Source organism: Diprion similis, chromosome 6 (assembly GCF_021155765.1).
Source record: "Diprion similis isolate iyDipSimi1 chromosome 6, iyDipSimi1.1, whole genome shotgun sequence".
NCBI lineage: Eukaryota > Metazoa > Arthropoda > Insecta > Hymenoptera > Diprionidae > Diprion > Diprion similis.
In genome coordinates this window covers 16,278,552-16,306,527 of record NC_060110.1, presented here as the reverse complement: position 1 = coordinate 16,306,527, position 27,976 = coordinate 16,278,552, and the positions used below count along the sequence as shown (strand labels likewise).

General features: G+C 40.1%; 2 protein-coding genes across 2 annotated transcripts; both read right to left on the bottom strand.

Moving 5' to 3' along the window:
- Nucleotides 1–205: 205 nt before the first annotated feature.
- LOC124406524 (probable citrate synthase 2, mitochondrial) lies at nt 206–7,769 on the bottom strand. The gene is made up of 11 exons (XM_046881961.1): nt 7,737–7,769; nt 7,311–7,378; nt 6,120–6,315; nt 5,794–5,942; nt 5,405–5,633; nt 3,476–3,814; nt 3,159–3,364; nt 2,627–2,759; nt 2,311–2,508; nt 1,751–1,852; nt 206–459 (listed from the first exon to the last, which is right to left on the bottom strand). Exons 1-11 carry the CDS (start codon nt 7,767–7,769, stop codon nt 244–246), a joined length of 1,869 nt encoding a protein of 622 aa, XP_046737917.1. The 3' UTR covers nt 206–243.
- Nucleotides 7,612–22,462, bottom strand: LOC124406441 (ras-like protein family member 10B). The gene is made up of 5 exons (XM_046881850.1): nt 22,150–22,462; nt 21,064–21,224; nt 12,029–12,265; nt 9,596–9,799; nt 7,612–7,941 (listed from the first exon to the last, which is right to left on the bottom strand). The coding sequence occupies exons 1-5, from the start codon at nt 22,226–22,228 to the stop codon at nt 7,816–7,818; spliced, it is 807 nt and encodes a 268-aa protein (XP_046737806.1). The 5' UTR covers nt 22,229–22,462; the 3' UTR covers nt 7,612–7,815.
- Between the last annotated feature and the right edge of the window lie 5,514 nt (nt 22,463–27,976).

The window sequence follows — 27,976 nt, the reverse complement described above, 5'->3', positions numbered from 1 at the left end:
AAACTAGTTTCTGCAACTCTGCGCGATACCAACTGATTTCATTACAATGCGTGATAGCATGTTATAAAAATACAACAGACGATTAAAATGTAATCGATTTTTATTTTTATACGATTCGGCAAATGAACAGAATACAATATATAGTTGTTTTATATACGATACTGTAAAACTGATTGTTACTATTGAATTGTAAATTGCTGTTGAAGTCTGCCCAATTATTTTTCATTATTACGTAACGACACTTTACTTTGGGACGTGCTTGGCGTAAGTCACAGAGTACTTTTTTGACTTTTTCCGAACTTTGCTAACAGCATTCATGTAGGTGTAAGTACACCTGGACCTGGGGCGTTCTCCGGGCGCGTTGATAGCTCTGGCCCAAATTATGGAAGCGACAGCTCCGAGGGCGCGGGACATGCACAACAATACTTGGTTGAACGCCATGTCCCGAAGGCCATAAAACTAGTAAAAAATGTACATATATTTGCGTGCATCGGGTTCTTCAACCAAAATGAATCGGAATAAAGTGATGAAAAGTATAATATATAATTTATGCAATTCTGCGGAAAACCACGATTTTATTTTTGAATGAAACTACTAGAGTATTTGATGTACATGCACTCAGGTGAATGTGCTGCCAGTTTTTTTGTTGGGTGTATAGGTAAACCTCGTAATACCAATTGCAAGAATGCTGATCAAAGCCGTTATTTGATACCGTATTCCGTAACCGACACGGTACGATGTATATAATATAATTTACGTAACCGTTTTTATAATTTTAACGATATTGAAGTTCCTCCTTTTAGTTATTTTTCATCAAGTCTGCGTTGTACGTTTTAACGGAAATGGTTTCCTTTGAATTCACAAGCAGTGAAATATAACTTGGAAGAGTTTCGGAGTAATGCAATCAATTAGAAATTTGTTGCATAAACAAACATCAGCATAAGAGAAACAATAAATTGCGTTGGACTACAGAAAAAAATAAATAAACTGACAATATACATTCGGCTACTCTTTAAGGGTATTCTTTCGCATATCATCGAATTAGTCGGTTTTGAATCTATTTTAAGCTATAATATGTTTAGCATCAAGAACATTTTCCGTCTACATCTCTGTTTTGGAACCAATGCAATGCTTCAGTTAAGAACTATTTATTCCATCGAATTGCATATGTAAACGTCGTTTGCATAATGCATTATCAGAATGTCGTTAACCCTTAGGCTGCACATCTTCAAGGTAAATACCATATGAAAAACATCAAAAATATCCGATTTCATCCAAGATAAGTAATGAAATATCGTAAAAATCGTTAATTCGTTCTGTTTCCAAAAATTCAACTTCACTCACTCAAATAAATACCTTTTTTTCATTGCATAATTTCTCTATATTTTTTTCTTAAGTATCCGTGTCTTGAGAGTTGCTCAGTCAATTTTCAGCTCAAAATATTAAAATTTAAGTGAGTTATAATTTTTTTTTAGTAGAAGGATCCATTTCCCAGCACTTTGTTGTTTTATGATTTTTTATCTGAATCCATATCTCCATTTCTACGCAATGATCTTTAATGGGAGGTCTCCACCGACCCAGGTGTGACACCAATGTAATACATAGAATGTGTGCAGCACAATGGTTAATAACGATTTTGTTAACGTAACGCAATTCAGTTCTACACCGAGTCTTTCCAACCATCCAACCAATGTTTTTCTTCCCCCGTTGTTCCTTTAATATCCTACTTATAATTGTGTGAAGATCTTACTTGTAAAATGGGAGCCGCAATCGCGTTGTGTTCTGGCCAAGATTTCTTCACTTTCGCCTGGTTCAAGATAGGAATCAAAACTTTTGAAATAGTCCGCGAGAGCTGGAACCGTAAAGACGTTCTCGTCAGAAACTTAAATATCGCTTTCGAGTAGCAGGTTGCCGCTCGTCGTTTAATTACGACGGCTAAACTTAGCACGTAAATTAGAAAATCGTCAAACTCGTGATACCTATCGCTTGCTAATGCTCCACCTTCAACACAAACCAACGGCTTCGACGCTCCTATGGAGAGCTAAAAACAGCTTGCAAACAACTTTCCCAATAACAACGAACTGTACAGACTATATCTGGCTGCTTCATCCAACACCTGATACCCCCAAATGGACATAAAAAATTCTCACGTCCGTAATCTGCGAGCCCGTTGTTATAGAATAATCTTGAAAGGATTTTGAATGGGCTGCTGGCAGCGGAGCCAATAACCGTAAGTCAACAGGTGTCGTGCCTTCGACTTTGCGATGTGTCATACGGTATTCAGGCACTCCACTTTCCCACGGGAGTTACCTTGACCTCCGATGCCTCCGGTAGATGTTCCCTCCCGTAGTTCCTGAGCACGATGTACCTGGGATCGCAGAATTCAGACTCTTTGTAACCGGCCACTTCACCCTGCCGTTTCACCAGGAGCCAAAGGTAGTTCCTTATCGCCGTTTCCGTGGGATTCACGCCCAGAGCATCTTGCAAGTTTTTTTGAAACTCCATGTACTGCGAGACAGTTATACATCGTTTATTTCGGTTTTTATTCTTAACTTTTTTTCTACGATTCAGATGATTTTGGATACTCGATGAACTCTCGTGCTATATTTATTGCAGCTATTCATACCTGCAGCATCGATCCGCCTCTGGGCTCGTCTTCGTACGCCAATGCACCCGCTGCCAACGCTTGACTTGGATCTAATATCGCATCTCCGAGTATTTGCGTCGTGTGTGCACCCGGGGAACCACCGTCCTCGTCGCTTAACGAAATTGGTTAACTTGGGTAATTCAAACTTCAGCTGAATGTGAGCTTATATGGAGGGTGAAATAAAGACTGGCTCTGTACTGTAACTTGTCGAGAAATATCAACGCCGAGAGATAACGGGCAAAGCTGTTACTGGCGGAGGACATGAACGACTATAATTAACTGACACGTAAATGCGAATACTCTACGTTTCTAGGTCGCAAAATTTCTGAAATCTCGTAGAACTCCAGCGGATTTAAAAAGATCTCACAAAATTTAACGACTTCTTTGATCCTTTTACTTTTTTACTTTTAACTAAAAATTCTTATCACATTGGATATTAATATTTATTAGGGTATCATAAATTCCTCAACTATAATAATTATTCATTATAGTCGTTCAACGGGACACTTACGCGTTTACTGTGATATAGAGTCGCAGGAATTCGCCGAGCGATGACATCTTTCCCTTGTCATCGGTGGCTATATTTCCTAGACATTGAAGCAGAAAATCCACCCAATCACCTTCCTCGGTAGCGTTGTCCAATTTCTGAGTCTTACTCACGAGACCAACAATCGCCGGCAATGCGGCCAGCACTTCCATGCAGTCTTCGTAAGCGTACTTTTTGTCGGCAGGAGACGAAAAATGAGTTTCGCATCGAACGGGACAGATACAGTAAATGTGACAAGGGTTAATCGAAGTGCCAAACGGCAGATGAAAATTGATGCTTACTTCCCAATGCGTGTGTGACATCGCTCCAGTTTTCATGGCTCTTCGTGCGTGTTCGTCCGCTCCAAGGGTGGTCAAAGCTACGCACAGCCTTCCCAGAGGCGACACGGTCTTCGGAAGAGCCTGGAGAACGGAACCAACGATCCCTCCGCCTCCCTCCGACCACCATTCTCTTCGCCTTAGGCGTCGCGAAGTCCAGTCCGCCGTTAAGGATGCGGTTTGCTCGAGTGTGGGAACGTCGCCGGTTAACAGGAGCCAGAAGACCGCCTCAGGACAGGGCGAACTTCCACGGCGTGGGAGTAGCGCGACGACCTCGGGGATGGCGAGCCCTCGATACCTAACCTGCTTGTTATTTTGACGAGAAAACAGTAAATTCAGCCCCGCATTTGGCGAGGAAATTCTAGAAATTTAACGAGGCTCATGCATTTTCTCAATCTCGTCAAAAAGCACTCTTGACTTGGAAAGCAAGCCCCGTTATACACTCCAGATACTCCCAGCATCAATGAAAATTCTTCATTCCACCCAAACTCTTTACACTTCAGGCAATTTTTCAATTGGTTCAATTGAATTATTCACCCTCGTATTTGCTAACGATCGATGGACTCATGCTTTCTTACAAGGAATGATCATGCTTTGATACTACTGGATTATAACTAATTGAAAGCTAATGCTAATGTTTTATTTGTTATACGAGCTTTCGGCAAGCAAGAGAAAAGGGAGGTATTCTTTCTATACACATTTCTTAAACCTTCCTCGTCACGATTTGCCGCTACCGAATAATCCGTGACTAAAAAAGGTTTCCAGGGATACGGGGAAATGTAGGTGGGGTAATAGTCTCTGTGGTTTGATCTGAAATTACTCGTATAACCGTAGTAGACAAGCCGAGTAGCGTAATGATATTAAAGTAATTATACCCAAGGGTACGTCTCCGACTTGTCATTACATAATTACAGCCGCTAAAGTCTTTTGTTCATGGTGGTAACGATTTATTTTCTCAGACCTGTCGTGATGAAAGCGTTCCTGGAGCAGCTTTACCCTCTAAGCGGCATGCTCGGTGGAATTCATTTAATTAGTAAGTCGTATAACGAATTGAAATATTTCTCCTGTCCCCCCATTTTTCTCTCCATATCCCTCGACCTTTCTTTTTCTTTTCCAACCCACGAAGTGTATTAATTAACATGCGGCAAAGAGTCGAGCCAAGCTCCTGTAGGAGCTTCAAAGGTTAAACGAAGGTGTAAAGGAAAGAAGCCAGGTCTTTCCGAAATCGCAGGTTTCATGTGAGTTATTTTGACACCCTGTCTGGCGGGTGACCTTCTCCTTCCACTTCGACATTATTTATGTTGTTTGCCATTCTGCTTTTGGGGAGTCTGCAGCCCCAGAGCAGCACATGATAAACTCTCTTTTCCACTCTCGCCCAGTTTTTTTTCTTCTCTCTCTTACAGTTTCACTCTCCATATTAAAGTGGCACACGCAAGTTGATTTTTCAGGTCTCGGAACTTTGAACATTAAGAAAACCATTTATCATGCCTTGAGTAAAATACCGCGAAACTCCACCAAGTCTTATAACGCAGTTTATCCATCTGTGCTCAGCGGTTAATAATGTACTGTTCAATCGTCGATCAAGGATTTTTTCGATCAAGTCGGATAGTTACAATTTCGAAATGTCCAAAGGCACGGTCGATAAGTCAAGGGTTATCCAGAGGTAATGAGAATGAATCCGTGAACCTTTTTATTGTATTTACGAAACACTTCACTTGCCGTGTTGGAGAAGAAAAAGAAAACGATCTTTATTGCTAACAGCCAAAATTTCGGCTCAAGCATCACCTGCTGCCTCTTAAAACCTGGCCATTCAATAGGTTAAAAATTTTAACTCTGAAACACCTTGTTTGTGCTACTTTAAAACCCCCGTAACAAAATTTCGGAAATTCATACCCCAAGTTTTTGATCGATTTCCGAAGTTTCTCTGACCGTTGTGCTGACACCTGATAATCCCTGATAAAGGTCGTCGACGGTGAGATGGCTAACGACAGATGCACCGTAACGGAGGCGGAAGTTCCTCAGAAGATCGTGATGAAGCGGTATTTTCTCGCAGAGAGCTTCTTTCAAGTCGGTACTGGTGCTCGGCGTCCCTCGAGTCGTGCTCACCTTTACGGTTTGCATACTTTAATCAGATTCGAACATTGGGGAATGGTATGCTGCTTGTACGCGGAGCAGATTCCTAAGAAGATTTCCTTTACAGAAAGACTCGTTAGAGAGATCGTGCTTAGCCCTTTGATGAATGAGTCAAAGTTCGGAGAGATTTTGTTTGTTTCTGTTTCTACCTGTGACGGTTTGCTTTGAATTCTTTATGACTTTTAGCTAGCTTGTTTACAAGAAAATCAGGTAAAAAAATTGCCGAGAATACTTGGCACGAGATTTTCACTGCAAATTGGTCAATTATAATTATTATATGAATTAATTCAACAATATGCTGATTCAAAAATGTTCATTTCTTTATTATGAGATATTTGGTATATATATTTTGATATTCTTAAATTTAAGCTTTGTTCTAAATTTGCCGATTGATCTATTTCATTTTTCATACTTCAAGAAAGCAGGTAAATTTGATTTAGTATCGTTACTAAAGTTTTTAGAAAATTTTCGAAACCTTCAGCGTCTGAGGTTGACCAAGTCCGATGTTGCCTGTCCCGGTTGTAGCATAATTTCGATACTTTGAGGTTACACGGTGTAATTGACATTGCGTTCCGGTAAGCAGTTTCAGCATTCTCGTTCCAGTTCCTTTACCACCGTGACGGTGAGAGACGCGCAAAGTCTGGTGCTGCAAAAGCTGGTTTGCACAATGTCTGGCATCACAGAGATTTGGAATTTATCGATTGAAAAAAAATGGTGTCAGAATTGAAGGTTTTACTTGGTGAAAAGGCAAGGAGAACGATTAAAAAAGTTGGTGCTTAATGTTTTAACTCATCGATTGTTTTTCGATGAGCAAATTTTTATTAGTCAACAACAAAGTATACAGCCTTTTCATTTACAGTTAAACTCCGCAACAGTCTGTTCGCTGTCCAACAAAAAATTGAAATAGAAAAATCTAAGAGAAATAAAAATACCTACATCCTGCAGTGAGGGAAGTTCGACTTTCCGAATACCGTCCAATTTTTATATCATATAGGGAAATTGATTATTGCGGAGTTCGACTGCAGTACACATTACTCGCCACTGTGCAGTGAGAAATTCACAAAGTTTCACATCTTCTCGTGTTCATGTTTCATGTAAAACGATGCTTTTCTATAGATAGTGAGTGAATATAATACGATGCCAGGCCTAATTAATTAAATCAAGTAAAATTGATTCGTCTTCTCAAAACTTATATATAAATTTATCATTCTATACGAATTTGGAATTTCTTCATTTCCTGCATCGTGGTGAGCTGTAATAGGTATATCGTAGTATATATATATAATGATATAAAGTTGCATAAACATTATTTATGTAAACAACAATAACACATATTATTATTATTATTATTATTATTATTATTGTTATTATTGTTTAATGTTTTCACCGTCTAGTAATCACTTATAGGCTAATGATTATTAACTTTTCAACAATTAATAAAATATAGGTATATAGGTACTATTGCTTGAGCGGATCTACCCCTATAATGGCGTACAATGATATAATATCTTGTATAGTATGTGTATGGGTAACGGCGCAGTATAACGTATATTTTTATGTTAGATGTATAATATATTTTGTTTTTGTCCGTTGATAAGTATAATACGTATTCAACGCGTGATACGCAGTTTCATCTGGTCGCTCATCCCTACTTTCCTCGGCCTACCTGCAGGGTGTAGTCTCGGGTTTCCGGGAGTTGTTAATAGACAGCTTGAGAGTTTGGCAAAGGGTTGTCTGGATATTGAGCGGTAATACGCACCCGAAATCGGACTCCTAATTGTGTGTGCTCACTGCTCATATGTCAGAACTTGAGACGTGATACTGATGACCCAGGTCTAATCTAATCTGTATAAGTTGAGGATGAGCTAGATCCTGGAGTAAAACGCGATTGAACGGTATTACACTTAATCGTATGGGAACTTGGTGAATTTAATGAAATATGGAGTTTATTTCGTTCTGAATTTTTGCAAAAAATATATATATATATATATATATATATATATATGTATATATATAATGTATGACACGTATAATGGGGAATTTGTGTAATTTTGAGCTGTGGATTTGGGGCCGAAATTTAATACTGCTTTACGAACTGAGCCTCTGATAATAAAGGGGAATACATTGTGATTGTTCGCGTCTTTGAATACCTTAGAAAATTTCCTCTAATGTCAAAGAAAAATACACTTCTCGCTTGAGTTATGGGGATGGGCTCTCAGCGGCTGCGAAGGCGTCGGCGACGGTGAGGGTGGTCTTCCTTCCACCGCCTGGATACCCTTCATTAATTCCCTGAACACCTGGAATTAATTCGGTACACTGAATCCATGTATAATGCAAGAGCCCGCGTATGTCACACTGCAGCTGTAGTTTCGTTATTAATTGTACAGATTTTAACGCATCTTCTGGTGGCCGGAGCCCATCCTAATAGTTAATTTTACTTCTCTTGCGTCACAGAGAGTATTGTGCTACTTGAACGAAATATTTGGATACTAGAAACTGCGTTTCAGTGTTTCGATAATGTCCAAGAACAGCTGGTGTATCATTTCATCAAGTCTACTAAATCAATATCTGGATTTTCTGCGTGTAACTGTATTTTATTGATCGTAAGTTATATTTACAATCTCAAATTACCAGTTATTTTATCGATTTTGGCATTTGAGACGAAACGTTGTATCGCCTCGAAACAATTTTTTACAAAGTACCTACGTATATTTACAAATTTATTTCGTTGAAAAGGCACCAAATTTTTACCGCGTGTAAAAGGGTTTTATTTATACCCTGGTTCTTACAGCTCTGGTTAGACACCCTTTTATCCTGTTTTAATTATCGAATATTCGAAAATTTTGAAGATCGATACAAGTCACGTGTGTTTGAGATTTCGAGAAAATGTCTTTCGTACTTACTTACTTACTCACTTACTTACTTGACTTGATGAGAAAGTTTCTCTGCCGAGGGAATCATGGGTAAAGTCTGTCTCGAGTGTGAAGCTGAATAAATATTTCCACGTATTCAAAATGACTTGCATATACCGTTTTACTGCCTCATTTCTAGACCTTCAATGCTTTTTTTATTACTTTATGGTATTCTGAAAATTCGGTGAAAGCAAAAATCTTTCCCCATCATTCACCAACGTCTTCCGTCTCCGGTCCACCCCAATATCACGACACACTATTTTCCACTACCTTAGACCCACGTTCCTCACCCTTATCACATTCTGTCCTATAGAATTTCACCCCTTTTCTAATATTATGTGATAAATTTATCCTCCTCTCCCTCAACTCTTATATCCCTAGGATTCCTACGGCGACGTGAATGCAAAAGTGTCGGAAGGTGCTTGTAAACTGACACTGATACTCCAGGTTTACCATGATATTTCATTCAGCAACAAAAACTTTTGACCGGTGTGTTGAAATTTTATTAAAAACGTAGTTATTTTTTAATAGAATATATTTCAGATAAATTCCGTTCTAGAAATATGCGTTCCACCGTAATTGAATAAAAAATCGATTTATGTCCGCAACCTTTCGACTTGTGAGTTGGTGAAGCCCGACTGATATAATATATTCACAATTTAAGTTTGACCTTTTTGAAGACGGTCGTATCGCGTTCAAGACAGGTTGTTCTATCGCTCATTCACTCTATACAAGACGTCAACGTCACCCTTACTTTTTCACCCCATTCTCTATTAGTTTTTTTACAGTTTATATAACGTCCATTGTTTCACTAAAAGTTAACAATTTACGGTGATTTGTAATTTTTTTGTCCACATCTTCTTTTGACTTACTCAGTTTTTACTTTAAGATGTGCATTCAAATTAAAAAACAAAGTTTGTCGCAAAGTGAAAATTCTTAAAAAAACGTCTCTGCGTTACGATGACATCTACCTCCCCCTCTTCTCCCTTATCCAAATTTTCAACTCAGTATTAGGATGACTTCGTATGCAGTTACATACCTGGACGACCCGACAGTTGAATTTGGCACTGCACTCGACGTAGCCGCACCTCCAGTGCTTCCGTACCAAGTTGACGATGTCTCTGTACCTCGTACCGGAAGCTACGCTGGCAGAAAGTTTGTCTTGCTTATTCCCAACGACGAGGAGAGGAACTCCTCTCATATCTCTGGCTTCGTAGATTTGTTCGCGGAGGGTTCTGATGTACTGTAACACACACGAACCAGTTCATTATCCGAAATTATTTTCTGTCGAAAAACTGATCAGAGTCTAGCAGCAGATCGTGAAAGAGCTCTTCGAATTCGTGGGATGTGAATTCATTCTTATTTATCAAATTCAATACCAATACGAAAGCAAAATTTTCGCAACAAGATCTTCAGTCTCTTTTACCTCGGCTTTTTTGCAAAATTTCCGCCTTTGCTCGAGGCGGTTTTGTCTCGTAACGCGTTGTTGCGTGAGATATTATTCAACAGCTACTGTACGAAAAAAGGAAAATTAACTGTACTGAATTCGTAATAAAAGTCCGGATTGTAGTCACCTCTATTTGTCGCAGCGGTAATAAAAGCCAGTAATTGGATTCTTGGAAATTTTTATTAGACCTTCCCTTCCCAGGATAGACAGCCAACCCGAATTAGCGCAGAAAATAGTGTGGCGCGAGGGACTCAACTAACAGTCCAGAATTATACGACACGCACTTGGTTGGTTCGAAATACGTACAATTTTTGCCGCCCCAGTTGTGAGCTTTTTGACTTTTTCAACCCTTGAGACGAACCTACATCCTCGACTTACAGGATGTCCGATCTGTCGAGGATTCATGAGGGACTTGACATTGGTTACATACACGCCTCGGGTTTCCAAGACGAGCTACGAACACGCAGGGATCGAATACTTTTACGGGGGGTTAATTTTTGAGAGCTACAAGAAAAAGCTCTAAGAGAGGTTCGTTCAAAGAACTTGAAGGATCACCGGAACGTTTATGGCCCCACGACTCCCCGGACACAAAGAAAAGAGTCACGTTTCACAGGGATTTGCAATATGACAGAGTGACAAGCCTGAAGAAAGGGCTCGAACTTTGTTGAAAATCGAATTGTTGACGACGTCAAAAAGGGTGAAATAGTTGAGACTTCAGAAGCAGTAATTCAATTTTTATAAGGTGAAAGTTTTCTCGTCAATTTTGAAATAAGTGCGTCATTTCATAGCCTTAAGCCAAGAGTTAGCTGGTAAATTTTCTTCAAATTTTTTCGATGTTCATCACTTTGGGTATTTATCTCAATTTTTTCTTATCTGTACAGAAGCGGATGCATTTGTATTTGCCATGCGTATAATATTATATATTTTAAGTTTAGCTCGAGTAGAAAAGAAAATAAGCGATGTTGAGAAAAAGAAAATAGGAATATTCAAAGCACAAAGTCAGCAATCTCCAAGCCTTCGGGCAATACGCAGCGAATAAAGTTTGTGCAAACATTTTATGATTACCGCTTGAATAACTTCTGAATTATAAATATTCTATACCAGATGGAGGTAGCAAACCATCAGAAGTTTTATATATAAACTACACGAGCAGGAAAATGAAAGTTATCAAACGTGAACATCTTATAATCAGAATCCCGTAGAAGTTTGTCACTACAGTAATTACTTGATATCAGTGTAGGATAAAACATTGAATAAACAACGGTGTAAGTCTATGCAGCATCGAGATTTCTGTGAAACTGTTTACGAGGAATCCCATCTGTTTGTTCCTTCAAATCCACATTCTTCTGTATACTAAAAAATCAGTTCATCTATTTTGTTTCCGGACTTCATTTTTTATTTGGGTAAATTTACATTATCAATGCGCAAGTATTAAATTTTCAAATAATTCGACGTATTGGCGATGACACTGTACTTTCAATTATATCCTATACAACGTGAGTAGGAAATAAAATAATTGCCTTACAGAGATTGCCCAGCGTCGGTCGCAATATTCTATTTCATTTGCTCCGTTATACCGTATCATTGATTTGCATCTCGTAGCATATTGACGTCAGATTTGATCGATTAATAAATTCGGCTACCCTAGCTCAGATTGAGAATTTACCACGTCATTCCGATAGACAAAACGTACTATAGTTTCCCTCTACAATCCGTCAGAGACGGTTATTAACAGACCACTGCATTAATGCACAACAATAGAGTCATCAATGCTACCAACCGGGTCTATGCATTAGCCTGTACTTTTCATTCAAAGCAGTAACTAACAGTAGCAACAACACTAAGTAAGTGTACTTGTGTAAAGTTGCGTATTTGCAGTCAGTTTCTAGCGTTGTCGGATAAATAGAGAAAATCTGGTGACTTTCTGTATCTAATAAGTATATTATTTGATATTATTTGAATCTGACCGCAGGTCTGCATACCTGAAGGTAGAAAACGAATGACACGAGGTTCACATATGCTCACCTGAAAAGTGTCCTGATTACTCAGGTCAAAGACAAGGACATAGGCAGTAGCGCTCCTCAATCCATAGTAACGGAAATCCGTCCATTCGAGGTGCGAACTGACAGGGAAATATGGAATGGCGGGTAGATCCGAGATCTTGAGTTCGTAAAGTCGATCCGCCAGCACAACGCTCGGGTAGAATGTCTCTCTTCGTTCCGTTGGCTTGTATTCCTCGGAGAATTCGCTCCAGACGAATTGCTGAAAGGAATAAATGATGCGTGAAAATACATCAGTGATAGATAATGTATTCTTTGCTGATCCGTCGAGCCGAGACAAGCGTCAATCTAAACTTTATAACTCAGGAACGCGACACGTTTCACCAAAGATTTTAACGTTGAATTATAATACCACAAAGCTGTCTAACTCAGGAATACACAACGCATTCGCATTTTACGGAAGATCCTGGAGGGTGGATGTGTATGTGAGACTTTAGATTTAAAACGGCATTAATAAAGCTCGAACAATTTTTTCAGGTGAAAAAATTTTATACTTATTTAAAGTAAAGTGACGAATCGTGTTGAAGGTGGAGACTATTTTATATGCAGATTGACGGAATGAATTCAGAAACTTACTGTGCCCTGATATACCCTTCTTGTAAAAAAGTTTTTTTCCCTCAATTACTGAGAAAAAAAGTAAGAGAAAACACGAACGAAGGAGGGAAAAGAGCAGAAGAATATAGTGGCTCGGAGATGACAGCTGTGCGAAGCAATTTTTATATTTATAAGTCTTGGAGGAGGGTTTGGGGTGCGGGCGACGGTTAAAATAAATACGGTCGGATTTGGTTTCTTCTCGCTGTACAGAAATTGTGAAAAGGTGCGTGGATGTAGATTAGCCACTATTGGACGAATCTCAACGAGGCGATACCAATCACGAATAATGCAATTGATCATGAATGGACATCTAATCCGGGGCAGCTCTGAATGGAATATAAACGGTTACGACAAGGTTTTAATTTCTTATGATTGCCAGTAGAATTAGTAATTTGGATCGAAAGCCAGGCTCATTTCATCCATATAAATTAAATCCCTTGCTCGTCGATTTAAGAATTTTTACGGATGTACTTCAATTGCTGACTACACTTTATTGGTGTGGTAAAAAATTTGCAGCTTTTCCACCGAGCTTTAAAGCCAAACTCGTGAACAGTGATGTCGAAGCTTTTTCTGAGGGTTCAAGAATCGACACTTATGATTAGTAGAGACGCTAGAGACACGAAACTTATTCATTTGTAACTATGCAGTTGCCAGATATCAAACAGTCGAACAGAATTATAATACTATAATTTTGAAATTACATTTGTATGTATAATCATGAAAACATAGTCCGGGATGGATATAACACGGGTCCTGATTTATTTATCCAACGATGTCGTGTACATTGCAAATGAAGAATAATTGAACCACTATATAATCACTAACGCAAAGCACACGAGTAACCTGAGACAGCAGGATTATCCGATAAGCAGCTTCGGTTAAAAAGACATAAATCATAGCCAGCAGTTATTTTCTCTGCTATCTTGAAAGTGACCGTGGAATTACTTCTTTCCCTCTTTTACTTTTGTTCTGTACCCTTACATAAACTCGTATATCTACTACATCGTGAAAGCTCCGTTTTATAAATGCAATATTTTTAGCAGGTATTCCGGACGCCAAGTCGGGTTTTGTATCCACTTTGAGTTTGCCGAGGTAAAGCATGTTACACAATGCCGAGAATAAGAAACTGGAGAAAGAGATGTAAGACTGAGTCTTGAAAAGAAGCTTTGAAAGATGCTAAAAGTCAAGGCCACTCCAGACCAAGTACTGCTTATTCCTTTTCAAAAAGTCTTTTCACTGTGCAATGATCGAGACTTCCTTTTCCAACGTTCAGAGCGTGACCGTACTTTCGTCCGTTTCCTTTCCCACAACGATTTCCCATACGTGTGGTTATCATATTTTGGAATTCGAATAGGTTAATTTTTCACTTATCTGCAATACTTTACGTCTTAAAGTTGCAAAAGATTTAGACATTATGCGACCTTAGCAGTCACCCAAAAAGTCGCCATCACAATAAATTCTTAACGTTGAAGTCTGACATTGAACGTAAGAACCGGATATTCTTTTTCCATGCGCGAGATGCTTTTCCTGTAGAGAACGCGATGTTTTTCGGCGCAGGAAATTTCACTTCCGCAAACGTCGAGAGTAGCCTAATAGGACAGACTTCCGTAAGTCTTAAACAACTCTTGCTGTCACTTTAAATTTTTTTTTTTTTGTAACCATCGAGAACTTGCATCTCTGAAAGAAAATGAAAAGAAGCTTTTCGAGCTTATCTCTCTGGCAAGGATCGCTTGAAATGTACATCCGATTCAGTCGGTATGTACTCGTTATTCATACTTATTATATCGTACATGTACCACGCATCTTAACTTTGCGCAGCTTCTCCATCGTCTTCTTAGTTCCTCTTTTCATTGCAGTTGCAGAAACGCGAAATCAAACGATACGCTAGTTTCTGACCCCATGCTCAGCACGTAGGATTAATTAAACTTACGTTGACGCCAAAAGCATCCTGATTTCACATCGTGTACCTACCACGATTTGTGCCCGATCTCGCCTCGTACATCACATGACTTTGCGCAAACGTTCGCACATGTATGGCTGGGAATTTGCAGATAAACTTAATTGACGTTCAAAAGAGAATCAGGGGAACAGCGGCATGTCGAGGGAGACGGAAATTAGAGAATCTGTAGAGAACACCTGGAATAATGGCCCCTTCACCCATCAAACTTGATGATGCAATGCTCAGCTCTGCTCTGCATTCACCGACGCAGCACGTGACCAGATTCGGTAGTTTCGATTGAGTTTCACGGCCGAAATTGCTCGAGGGAATTGTTTTACCGGTATTTAATCAGCCGGTGATTCTTTTTTGGTAGCTTTGTTAACTTGTTGTTGTCACAGGATTCGGTTCGTTTTATCGGCTTGACCGTTCGCCTGATTGGTGGCTGATTTCATTTGCCACCCGAATTTCGAAGTGAATGTGCGCGAATGAATATCGATGCTTTTTTACGGATATCGACGTGTCTTTGTACATTAAATTTTTATCGGCCATATCAGCAGATCTGGCTTTTAATGTAGTTCCTTCAAAGTCTATGCAATATTTTTCTCAGTCACAATCCTTCCGCTTGCCTGTCTCTTTATTTTGTTCGATGTGGGTGTGGACAAGTTTTTTTCGGTATCGATGGTGATCCACCTCAAACATCTCGAAATGATCTCTGAGATTTCGATCGACAAAATGTTATTCAGGGAACGGAACCGGGTTAGGAAATTAAGGGAAGGCAATTGCGTACAGGAAATGAGTTCCTTTGCGTCGGGGATATGAAGAGTCGATGGAAGACGGTCATTTATAAGGTATGCTAGGTTCAGTTGAATATCTTGTGGAACGCCAATATCTTGATTGATGGGTCCTTTGCAAAAGTAAATAAGAATGAATTTTTTTTTCAGAAAGTTCAAGGGACGAGTAATTATCATGTTATACAATCGATTTTAATTTATTTTACGCGTTGATTAATTATATTCCTAACCCAAATACGAGTTATTTATATTTTCCGTAAACATTCTTCTTCCGTTTCGAAAATATCTAATGCCGAGAAGCGATACCGTAACATTTCATGATACATGCAAAAAAGCTCGGAGGGCTTTCAGAGGTTGCGGAAATACCCATACCTGCGAATCCACGATGAAATTGTACACCAACCCGTAAATTCGGAATGAGAGGTGTCTTTGAGGATTTGTGAATGTATATAAAATGGGATACTCGGAGCGATTCTGGATGAATCCTGAAAGCCCGAAAATACAAGAAGATTCTCAAAGTGGCGGTACTTGATGAAACACGTGATGTAGCGCGGTTTTTTCATACCGTCAACCGACACTTTGAATATAATTTTTAAGTCCGTGAAAGAAAATTATACTCGTTCATTTCTAAAGGCTCTCTGAAGAGTACGCTGTGCAATTTCTACTTCGCAGCTTTACATACTAGCACGTCAGAAGTGCCTCATTTTAGAAAAAAGCACTGCATAGAATATAATAACATTCAGATGATCCTAAAACTCTTTTTCCTTTTTTCACCTTCACTGCAGAAAATCGAGAGTGATATTTCAAAGGATGACGAAGTGGGATTGTTCGCAAAAGTGCATAACCCTTACAAATGAGCCTACATAGGTAGATATAATATAATTTTTCAAAGGCTCTGAATGTAATCATGGTCGAAGTGCGAATAAGCTATAAAAATAATCCGCAATAATCCGTCTTTTCCGCAGTAACCTGCCACCTGCCACTTTACAAGTCCCGTCATGTTTGCAAATAATTTTAATGTATACAGCCTCGAAACTCGGATTCAGGGGTTACCTCTGCATCCGAATATAAAGAGAAAACGCACATTTGGGTAAACCGCAGCGGCAATTTTTATGTAATCGCTGGTCTCTTGATAGCGATTCCCAAACGCCGAACTTATTTTCCCTTTTTTCTTATCCTCAATACACACATCGCAAATTCGGCTATGAGTGGATAGACTGAGATAATATAAGCGAACCCAGCATCGGCTTCGAAACTTGGGACATCCATAGATAAGAGGAGATGGGGTGGCTCTTGGGTGACAAGATAGAGTAGCAGAAAGGTCGGCTGGAAGGGTCATTTCGCACCATCTCTGTAGCTCCTGGCTAAAAGTAGGTACACAGAGACGAGGCTTTACGGGCAGCGGACTCGAAGACATTCGATATACCTTATACCTACCCTCCGAACTCCATCGAACCTCGTCCAATCGGGTTTAGCCCACGCCCACGTGACCCCCCTCGAAAAAGTTGACAATCAGCAGCATCGCTCAAGCATCGTGGTTCAATCTAACTTTACCCGCAGGAGAAGTCCTGCACAGTGGTCGATAAAACTTTCTCGAAAGGATGAAATTTCTTTGGGTATATCTATAGGTGTGCATGTACATACCTACCCACAATGAACTTCATCCCCGGTTGTTTTTCTCTCCAAAAAACCCTTCGCCCCGGCCCGAGCTTTTACACCAGCGGAATCAGCCGATGGATTTCTACGGCCATCGTAGTTATACCAATTCACCCAAAAAACCGCGAACTGTATGACCTTGTTCGTCAAACTTTTCCACTCTCCGAAGCACCTTTGTGCTTAATTTTATTTTATAAGCGATTACTTCCGAGGTGAAATCCCAAAATCCCACGCTTAATTTCTTGAGATCAATGCTCGAGAATTTTGGAGCTGATGCTCGCAAGTTGAGCTTCTGAATGATTTGCGTAGACACACGTTACAGCGCGGGACTTTGAGCTTAATTACAATACCGGATGGGTATGACATGCTCAATTATGTCATCAATCATTCTCTTCTTGTTATAGATCGTGCTTTTCTCATCTTATATTCTAGGAAAAAGTTGACTCGTTGTTCAATTTTCCTGTTATTCAGCTCTATCAATTCCAAGTAGAAATCTACGCTTATTATTGATTTAGGTACTTTTTTTTACCATGCATAAGGTACGTGAAATGAGGTTGCTGGCCATGGTATCACGTGTCTGCCATTGTATTACCACGATAAGCTTGGGTAACATCTCTTGGCTCCTCAGACATCGCAAAACCGTTCGCAGAATCCGCGTTGGATGTCACTTTCGTATATACTTCCAAGATAAATCACCCTAAGAAAATTGGGCCAAATGGTGTTATATGAAGTTTTGCTTACGGGATTGCGGATGAGAAAAGTATATCAAACAACATTCATTATTGCCTTATTCCACCGGGGCTACTGTCAGAAGGTTTGATTTATCGTGTCTCCGTCTCTCCGCAGTTCTTTAATACAAGGTGAAAAGATTTTGGTATTTTCACAACTTTATTCGTCTTTTCGTGCTTCGGAATTTTCAATTCACATCACACTCTCTCCCCAGGTCTTTCTTCCACAACGAAGGATGTTTCACACCGTCTTTTGGAAGGGTTCTTTTTTTTCTTGTAAAAAAGCCCTCCGACCTATTCCTTACGTGACGCTATAGTGCCAAATCTCGTATCGAAAATGGTGAAAAAATGAGGCGAAATTATAACGGGCATCAAGTCGCCTCACGTATAAAAACCATAGTCACAATACGGTCGTCTCAGACGCGGGAACGCAAAATCGAATTCTGAAAGCTTTTCCCAGAAGTGAAGACTCTAAGAGCCAACGCAGCTACTCGCTTCGAACTGACAGCTAGTCTAGATCTAACAATACATATAAACTCTCCCGAGTAGCCTTGCAGAGCTCGATAAACGCAAAAAAAAAACACAATCTTCTTCTGACGAGACAGGAGCTGGCCATTTTCTCTCAGTTTTCCAAGTTAACTGGGACGACGGATAATGGCCATGGATTATAAGTCGGGAGTTTTCTTCGTTCGGATTTTGTTTCGTTGTGCAATTTTCAAACTTTCGAAAATCGTAGGGGACTTGTTACTCTTCCATCGCAACTCGGCTATCCCAGACCTTCTCGAGGACACTTTGTTGAATCGATAACTACCCTCGAGGAATTGTGCGACGCGGGCTACCGATGTGAGCAATTTCTATCTCTCAAACTGCATGCTTTAAATGCTGTGGTAGCCAGTAAGAATGGTATCATCCTTGTTTGATACCGAGTCCTGTCAACCTCGTCTCTGCCCACTTGAAATGCCAGCCTCTGCCGCAGTTTTCCCAACCTTTGTCCATAACAATAAGTACAAAACGGACCAGCTACTTTTCGTCCCCATTGCAGACAGTAATCAGTATTTTGGCTTTGTTTACATCTTTCATGAAAAAAACGTCTATTAAACGAAATTTTATTGATTGATATTCTTAACGATCATTCTACCGACTGCTTTAGTAAAAATAAAACAGCAATAAAAAAGAAGCAGAGACGAAGAGATGTTTGAGCTCCAATAAAAACAAAACTAAATGAAAAATTAATTTTAATTATTCAAGTCGTCAAATTACTGTCACAATAAACTGTCGAAATTCGAGGGAAAAGATTATCTCTCATCACCTTCCGGGCACAATATAATTTTTGGTGTACGGTACCAACTCCCAGGGCTTTTTGCACCGTTCTTTTGATTAAAAATATTTTCAGCCAGCTTTTACACCAGCGACTGTTTTCACGTTTGAATATTCTTCTACAATTACCGGTGCGATACATGCAATGAGAATTATTATTGTTTGATAGGTATCGGAACTAGAGCTCAAGACCTCGAATTTTATCTTTTCAGTTATCCTCCTTATAGTACAATGACGAATGGCTACTGAAAGGTCGAGTAAAAGTTATCGTTCATTCGGTTATTTTACTTCTTTTCCCACAAGTAAAAGAAATACGACGAACCAGAGTAATGAAAACAATTGTTTCAATCAAAAGATTAAAGAACAACAGTAAACGCTGAAGAGACTGGAGGATTCCAATCACTCGAAAAATTGACTGGTCAACCGATAACTTTCTCATCTCTGTGCTCATCTCCTCCAGCAATTCGATTTATTTATTTTTTGCTCTCTTTCTTTTAACCTCCAAGAACAATGTTAGGAATGTGTTGGAACACTCTATTGATCCCTGACATAACGGACCTTTTTTATGCTTGCTATCCAGCATCATTAGCGTGCAAATACTGTCGTTGGTAAGATCATAGAAGCATCGATTTTGAATTTTGAATTTGTAACGTAACAGAGGGCAGGTAAGGTACTTGACTCACTTTCGTCAACAATTACGCGAAGCTTACCTTTTGCGGGGTCGAGGCCAAGTAGAGCCAGTCTGGCCTGGGATTTTGTCAAGTTCGGAACGCCACGAAATTGTTTATTATAATAGTCTCTGCCCGCCGCTTATAAGATCGCTATAATGTGTCTTCTATACCGAGAGCAATATGAGTGAGTCTGAGTGAGACAACCTGTATCAACTCCCCATTTCCGTAAGATGTTATATATTATTGGAACCCTTAAACTGTTTAAGTTAACTGGAACCATTAAAATATTATAATTCGTTTGGAAAATATCTGTCATATGTTAGAAAAATTTTACGGAGCTTGCACAAATGCTGAAATTTATTTGGCAGTATACAGGTTGGAATCGGTATTTTGAGGAAATACATATTTTCAAAACTACTTCTTTTATTGTGTTCGACGATGTAGAAAATCCAGTGCAAAACTGCAAGTCAGTCATCTCTCAAGTCTGTGAATTGTGAAGTTGAAGGAAGGTAAATGAATCACAAACCCAAAACTGAATGTGAAGCAATATTACGTAGAAATAAATTTGACACTGATTATTCTCCTAAGGAATCAGCTGGAAATTAACTCTCACAATCCACCACTTTTTACCATTTCAATTAGCATTATACGTCACTTAATTAGACCCATAATTCATTATCTGATATTTAATTAAAATCGTCCACAGTGGAAACGTGATTAATCTTACTATTTATCACATTCAAAGGGCATCAAAAACTGGTTTAATTTTATGCTCAAATCCTTGCACAGCATTTCGATGAAAATTATTACAGAGAATCACTTGCTTGTTTCATTGTTCAATACTAGCTAACCGAATATGGATGGCAGACTAAATTTACATCGGCAACTGAAACAATTCTGGAGTAACATCTAGTTAACAGTAACATCGCCATCATACCTGCATTGCGGTGATAAATTTGACGTTGCTGCAGTTACAGTAGCGAAAATTTACATTGAATTCGAAGTTCGTTTATACAAAGGTATAACCGCGTGTATTCTGTTTAAGCATGAAAATCGTAGATATGGCTGAACAAATTTGCGAATCATGGTGCAAACGTACACTCGTAACAGTCTCCAAACGATTGAAATATTTGCGGGAAATGGATTCGTATTAAAATTGGTCGGAGCAAACGGACGATTTTCGTAAGACGCTGCGCAATGTTTCGTAAGGTATTTCAGTCTTCAATTTTCCCGAGTCTGCAGCTCCTCAAGTTCACAAGCTCCCAAGTCCCACTTTCATGCATGTTACACAATTATCCGCTTACCCTGACGATGCTGGATTTCCCAACTCCCGGTGCCCCGAGGAAGACGACCTTTACTCGGTCGAGACTGTCCGCCGGGCTTTCCTCCTCCTTCGAACCACTGTCTGCATTTTCGCACGGGATTACCTCGCCGCCTCTCCTCTCCAAGTAGTCGAGGTCCAACTCTGAAGGTTTAAAATTTGAAATATAAAAGCAGCCGAGATCATTTTATTCGCGGCGTGCAAATCTCAGGATGGTTTACTGGGGTGTCAAGCTTTGCCACTTTCAACTTAGTTGGAAACTTTTATCGGGAGTAAGGTTCATCGAAGAACGTGTATAACATAAACGAACGAAAATGGAGCGGTTTAATTTTTGACTAAAAATCGAGAACGATATCCGTAAGGATAAAACATTCGAATAAATTCTTGGCCAGCATAATTGAAGTGTTAAACTCTTTCGTTCATTCTATGATTAATTTTTGCAAATAAATTTGTACATCGCAGCGGTAATTTTTTGACAATTTTTCAACTCATTTCTCGTCGCACACCTCGAGGATGTGTCTCGTATTGAATTCAGTTCGCGAACCAACGAAATTTCCACGAAATTAAAACAATTTCACTTTGCAAATTAATCTCAATTCAACGGAGCGTGTCACGCGGTCAGGCAGTTTCACGGGGCACCTGAATTTAGTTTAATCGCCGTGAAAGCGAAGAAGCCTGTATACGGCGATCACGTTCTAGGTTGAAACCTGCTAAATACCCAAATTCAATTCCAAGCTTTTTCAGGCGTGTTTTAAAATAATCACCGTAGGTTTTAAACCGTATTTTTATCACCCATGCATATTAAACATTGATGAAATTACGTCTGGATAATTTGGAATTGTTTTTTGCACTTTGGTATTCTGCATTTTAATAGTGTATAAATATAGCAATAATTTATAAAAAAAATTTATTGCGGTTAGAATGCCACGCACAGACTTTTTTTTTATGGTATGCAAATTTCCGTGACTGTAATACACGATCTTCATTCTTTTTGAAGATTATTCTTATGGCAGGATTTATTCTTTTTCGCTGATGATCTGATATTGCTTTTTTCTTCATTTGACTTTACCCAAAAGGTTCTTGTTGATGAACGACGCGGATGTCGGTAACACCGCGTTTCCTGCTGCAGACGCTCCCGTAGCGTCCATCCAAAAATGAAATTAAGGTGAACAAATATTGAAAAAAAAAAAACAAATGGAAAACTGGACAATAAATCGTTGATCAATAGAGCTGAATCCTCGCATCGGTATCACTCAGCCAGCATTCGTTCGCAAACATAATCCCCAGGCTGAAACTTCGTTCTAATCCACTAAGATTTCCCCGCCGAAAACTCGCGAATTCTGCGTGGTCGAATGCGCCCTTCTCGGTGGAGGGTTGCGCGCCGACTGCCTCTGAATACGAGATTCCGTTGTCTTTGGCTTGGCCGATGATGGCCAGAAGGCGGGGGCCACCGGCCTCCGCATCCCTCCCCCGCCCTTCGCACCCTAACCACCCCCCATGCGTCCTGCGTCGACCCCGTGGTCGTCCCATTCCCCTTTTTGCCCAAAAACATCCTACGTAACGAATCCGCCCGCACCTGACATGCACGTAATAAGGTGACATGAAGTGTTACAATGATCGTTGTCCATCAGTCCGGGTAGCTAATTAGGGGCGTTAAGGGATCCCGGGTGCGCTGCGCGAGATTGTTGACATATATTGTCTACGCAGTGAGATTCACCTTGAACTCGAGAACTGGGGCGAGACGCAGTATATTCGTTTCATAATACCAAACCCAAACTTTTTCCTAATCTTTGGTATCAGAGAATTGTCTAATTAGAATCGATATATCAGTAGTTATCAACGAACTTCGCCGCTCAACGCCAGCGGATAGGCAACCGAAGCTACATCTTGTATTCTGCGTATCTGAATTCTATCACCGGTTGCCTATATGCCGGCGTTGAGCAGCGTGATTCACCGAAAACTCTCTGCAGAATACGCATTTCTGAAGGATTCCTCGATTCCTTCGTTAGGAACGAAGTCGAATAAAGGTTACGTGGAACGGTCAGAGATGGGTTGAAACGCGCAGCTCGGCGCCATATTTTTTCAGTGTAACGAGCGCGCGGTAAAGTACCGGAGCTTAGTTGCTGAGTTACGGTTTTCGGAATGATTAAGTATACGACCCGAGTGCGTATACCCGGTTAGAATTTGTTCTGTGTTAATGAACGCTTTGAATTCCTCTAAACGGTTTATCATTAGCACCCTGCTAGGCCGGGGGAGGGATTACTGGGACAAAGCTCCGCTCGTTATTGCTCAAAGCGAGTTTGTAATTGGGAAAATTTTTTCAATTCTCTTCCGTACCCGGAAATAAAATTGCGAATGTCCTTTACGTATCGATCTCATTTACTAATTACTCAATGAATTTTTCCTCCGCGCGATCGGCGATGCATGACCGAACGTTTGTGCTTATATAGTCTGCGAATCGCTCTTGGGAATGACGTTTAATATCGAGACAACGCCCCGTGGGCTTTGTCTCGATTTTTCTGCCCCAGTTAAGCATGCAGGGTGACAATCCCTTGTCATCAAATATACCGCGTATCTCTTCCCCCGCCTAAAGCGCACAATTTATATGCGCACATGCCTCACACAAGGTGATACCTACCTCTTGCGCACCCTAGCGCACGGTGTAATCACATATCTCGATATCGTTTTTCTTGCGAATATCAGCGCAAACCCCTTGAAAAAAGGTGGGATTAAATTTTCTATAAAAACCACTAGGTATCGGCTTATCTACGAGGGGATTAGCCACTTTGTTAACTCAACATTTTTAAATAATGTAGGTTGAACAGAATTTAAGGTGGCTGCTTGATGCGAGTACTGTTAGAAAGTAAAATCTTAAGGTAAGTGTATCAGTTATTGACCTTTTTTGATTTTATCTTTTTCATCCGTAGTTCCAAAATTACCAAAAAATATATTTCTAGTGTTTAACGTTGTAGCAATTGGTTATAGTCATCGAGAAATTCACAATTTGTGTCGACAATTTATAATTTCGGAAAATGAATGAGTCAATAATTGGGTCTAAACGTGTCAATAACTGGCACACTTACCTTACATCCCGTTCTTGGGAGAAACTAATTTGATAGATTTATCATACGAAGGCGAATTTCGTAGATACTGTTCGCGGCAATACAGTTCGATGCACAAATCAAAAGGACATACGTACTTCACTGCATTACTATACGTACAGACATATATCTATGTCTTTTGTATTTCATATTGTCAATTTTCGTATGAATGTCTCATAATTTAATTAAGCACAATTTAGACCAACTAATCCAGCATTTTTTGTGGGGGCATCGACCAGCCGATTTCCCTAGATTGATATGGCGACCCATGTGATGGTAACGGTGTGGAATCTTTTTGGCCGCAGAAGAAAAATCCCCTGGAATGACTCGGGTGACAGATTTTGCCGGGCTTATATTACCTTGAAAACTTATACCAGGATCTGCCTCTTGAAAACGAACTCCGTCTAAGAGCGAATTGTCACATATTGATCAGAGTCACAAATCGTCAGGAGAAAATTGTCACTCTTGGTGAGACTAAAAGTACCCTCGTCAATAAAAGAATATCGGAAGACGGGCGAAGAACTGGGAAAGGACATTATTTTGTGTAATTAACCAGCTAATACTAATTTAAGGGTCAAGTTCGGTTGGAGAATTAGATTGAAATAGATGGATATAGCCAATATCCTCTCTCCCGGAGTTTCTAGTGGAGTAGAAAACTAGTACGTGCCTCGGGTTCACGTTACTGTACATATACCCTTTCCGTTTATTTTTTTTACGTTTACTGTGTACACTGAAGGCGTAAAAAAAAATCTGGCTTTTAATTGCAAGGCACGAAACGAGCGAACCAAAAGAACGAAATCTGGAGGTTGACTTGAATAATTGTCCATTCGGAGCAAAAAAATGTTTCAATTAAGGTCAGCGTGTAACTTTCCTGTTGAAAATAAATTCGGAATTAAAATCTGCAGCATAATCCACGCTACTGTGAAACTATTGTACTTACGGCATTGTTTTTGTGGCGGAAGGCTGCGCCGCCTTCGGCCACTTGCAGTTTTTGTACCAATGATGAGAAATTGATATTGATTAATTTCAACTATCGTATCTTACGGGCGTTGAGGGTGTTTTTATCCCGAGTTATAACCGGCCCCTTTACCGTTCAAGGAGGTATTGGCTATCGATTAAAAGTGCATCGTTGTGTGCTGAATAAAGTCATTCCCGTGTGATGTGTCTTATCTACTAGCGTCGAGCGAGCAATTTTCTTGTTGATATATCCGATATAGTATTATTTCTTCTCTTTCTTCTTCGCTGGCTTCTGTTTTGCTAATTTTTCTCGCAATATTTTATTGCTGACTCAGTCTGTTTACTGCTTTATTTAATGTCATAACTGCTTGAATTTATCACTAGCTTGTTACCGTAACAGGTTGAAACGGAGGTGTTTCATCCAGATATCACCCTCGTTATTTTAAATTGTCAATTTATAATTATTACCAATTATCGCCGAACTGTGATTCCAAACATCGATTGGATTCCGGTTTCAATTGCAAACACCGATGATAATTAGATTGGTCACTTTCAGGATAACGTCAAATTAATCAACACTTGTACTTTACGCGTCGCTATAATATGTGGCTTAGAAATTTCTTTTTCCCTCTTCTAATAATATTTACACGTGCTATCTAAGGTGCATAAGAAATTTTATATTTCCAGGCTGCAATTTCTGGCCGTATTGCTTGCGTCATTGCTTGTGAAAATAGCGAAAGTTTATGTTTATATTACATAACTATACACGAACAACATATATGTGCGATATTTCTTCCGTTCACTATATCGCTCAACTGATTATCTCCCGCTAATTGACTGCTGGATCATGGTTTCATCACTTGGCTATTATTTGGCACTGGAGTTAGCACATCCGATCACGAACTTTCGTCGTTGTATTTTAGTTCCTAATCATCGTGTCGTATTCTCGTCCCGAGATCCAATTGCAAAGTCTTTATCTCTCTCCCTTCTCCCCCTTATCCTTCCGTCTATCCTTCTCTCTCCCTTTTTCCTTCTATATTCTATACCTTCACCTCTTCTCTCCTGCTCTCCTCTCCTTCGTCTTTCAGAAAAAAGTCTTACTCGCGCACCGCTCACAACCCCAGTGTACTGAACGACACCTCCGAGACCGCGTTTTCAGTCATAAACTGGAAATATTTTTTGGGAAAAGCTCGTTGCGTAGCATCCAGCATCGCCTGGCACGAGGAGTCAGAGCCCTGCTGACTGCCTCCCTCGGTCCGATCGAAGCGACCCTCTCTGGGAAAGGGGCGAGAAGGAACGAGGGAAGCTGGGGTGGCGGCTGCGCATTTATCCGGGCGCCAAAATTCGCTTCAAAACGCATATCGTACGTTGGCCAACAGCCCGAACGGCTTGCTTCCGAATATCGGGCCCCCAAACCCGTCTCCGTGAATATTCTATCGCCCCTTGGCTATATCTATAACCAAAAATACACCCTCGACATTCCGTTCTGCAAGACATCCGAACTGCAATTGAAGCTTCCAGCGACTAGGTACAGTAGTTATTGCCATTATTGGTGCACAGTAGTATCGCGACCAGGGAACTGAAGCTTTTTCAATTTCGAAGGCCTTGCACCTTCACCTGTTACAGATTCAACGACAGACGTTGCAGATGCGACAATTCATGTATGCTCGAATGCGATTCCTGCTGGTTGTAAACTGAACTTTATTGCGATGCTTCAGCCGATACGTATACACGTATACTCTATACCTCCACCGACGTCTTATATCAAATGAAAAATCTCTCGGTACCCAAGGATAGGAGCCATCTGTATGGATATGAAAACGACATTCTTGAAACTGTCTTTCGTGCCCGTAAAAATGACCGTAAAATTGGAATTCGATATAACATGCTCGAGAGATCGCAGTGCACCCTATAACAACGTTTCATCCTCCGTATATCGACTTGCAGACTCGAGGTTACATCTCGGTTACCATACAAGTTATCGGTTTGTACAACATTTCCAGCATTTAAAGCCACTTTTTACACTCCGCGACAATTTACCATTTCGCAGTGTTCCAAAAACTTTCTACTTTCCATTTTCCACCAATTGCTTCTTCGGCAAATATTGCTGGAGAAATGTGCAGACCTAACTGTTTCTGACACCTGAACCTTGCTTCGACATTTATTCCCATGGCCGTTTCTATTTCACAGCAACCTAAATTTTATAGCCAACCCTGCAGGAGTTCTTTCGGATCGCTTGAACATATTTCATTCCAGTCACGTACCCCTGTACGCGTTTATTTTGTATATTCATAAATTCCACGAGGAAGCCGATATCGGTGTGGTTGGCGTATACTATTTCACAAAGGCAAACCTGCGGTAAAATATCGTTGTACAATTTGTACGTGAAAAATTCAAATATCAATGCACACCCCGGTGTAACGTTCTCGTATACCGATCTATGACGTATCCTCGACATATTTTAAAGGCTTACAAATATTGATCGAACGAATCGGAAGCCCCTATTCCGAGGTAAAATAAATTCGACGTAATATCAGAAATTTTCGAACACGCGACTGCAGCTCCGGGAGAGAAATCTGGGAGGACGAACAAGAGTCGTGCAACTCTGGTTAGAATTTTGTGTAAATGTATGTGACCACAGTCGTCCCCGTTTACCCTCGGGTCCTTGCGAAATCCCGCCTGATGTTCCAAGGGTTCCCATAAAGAGGGATGACCTCGTATATTTACAAATCCTAGCAATCGACTGTTCAAGACTTAGAAATTGTTTTAGAGGGTCCCTCGGTGGCTCTCGTTGTACTTCCCCTCATTTCGTGTAAATTCGGTTCGCAGAGACCTGCA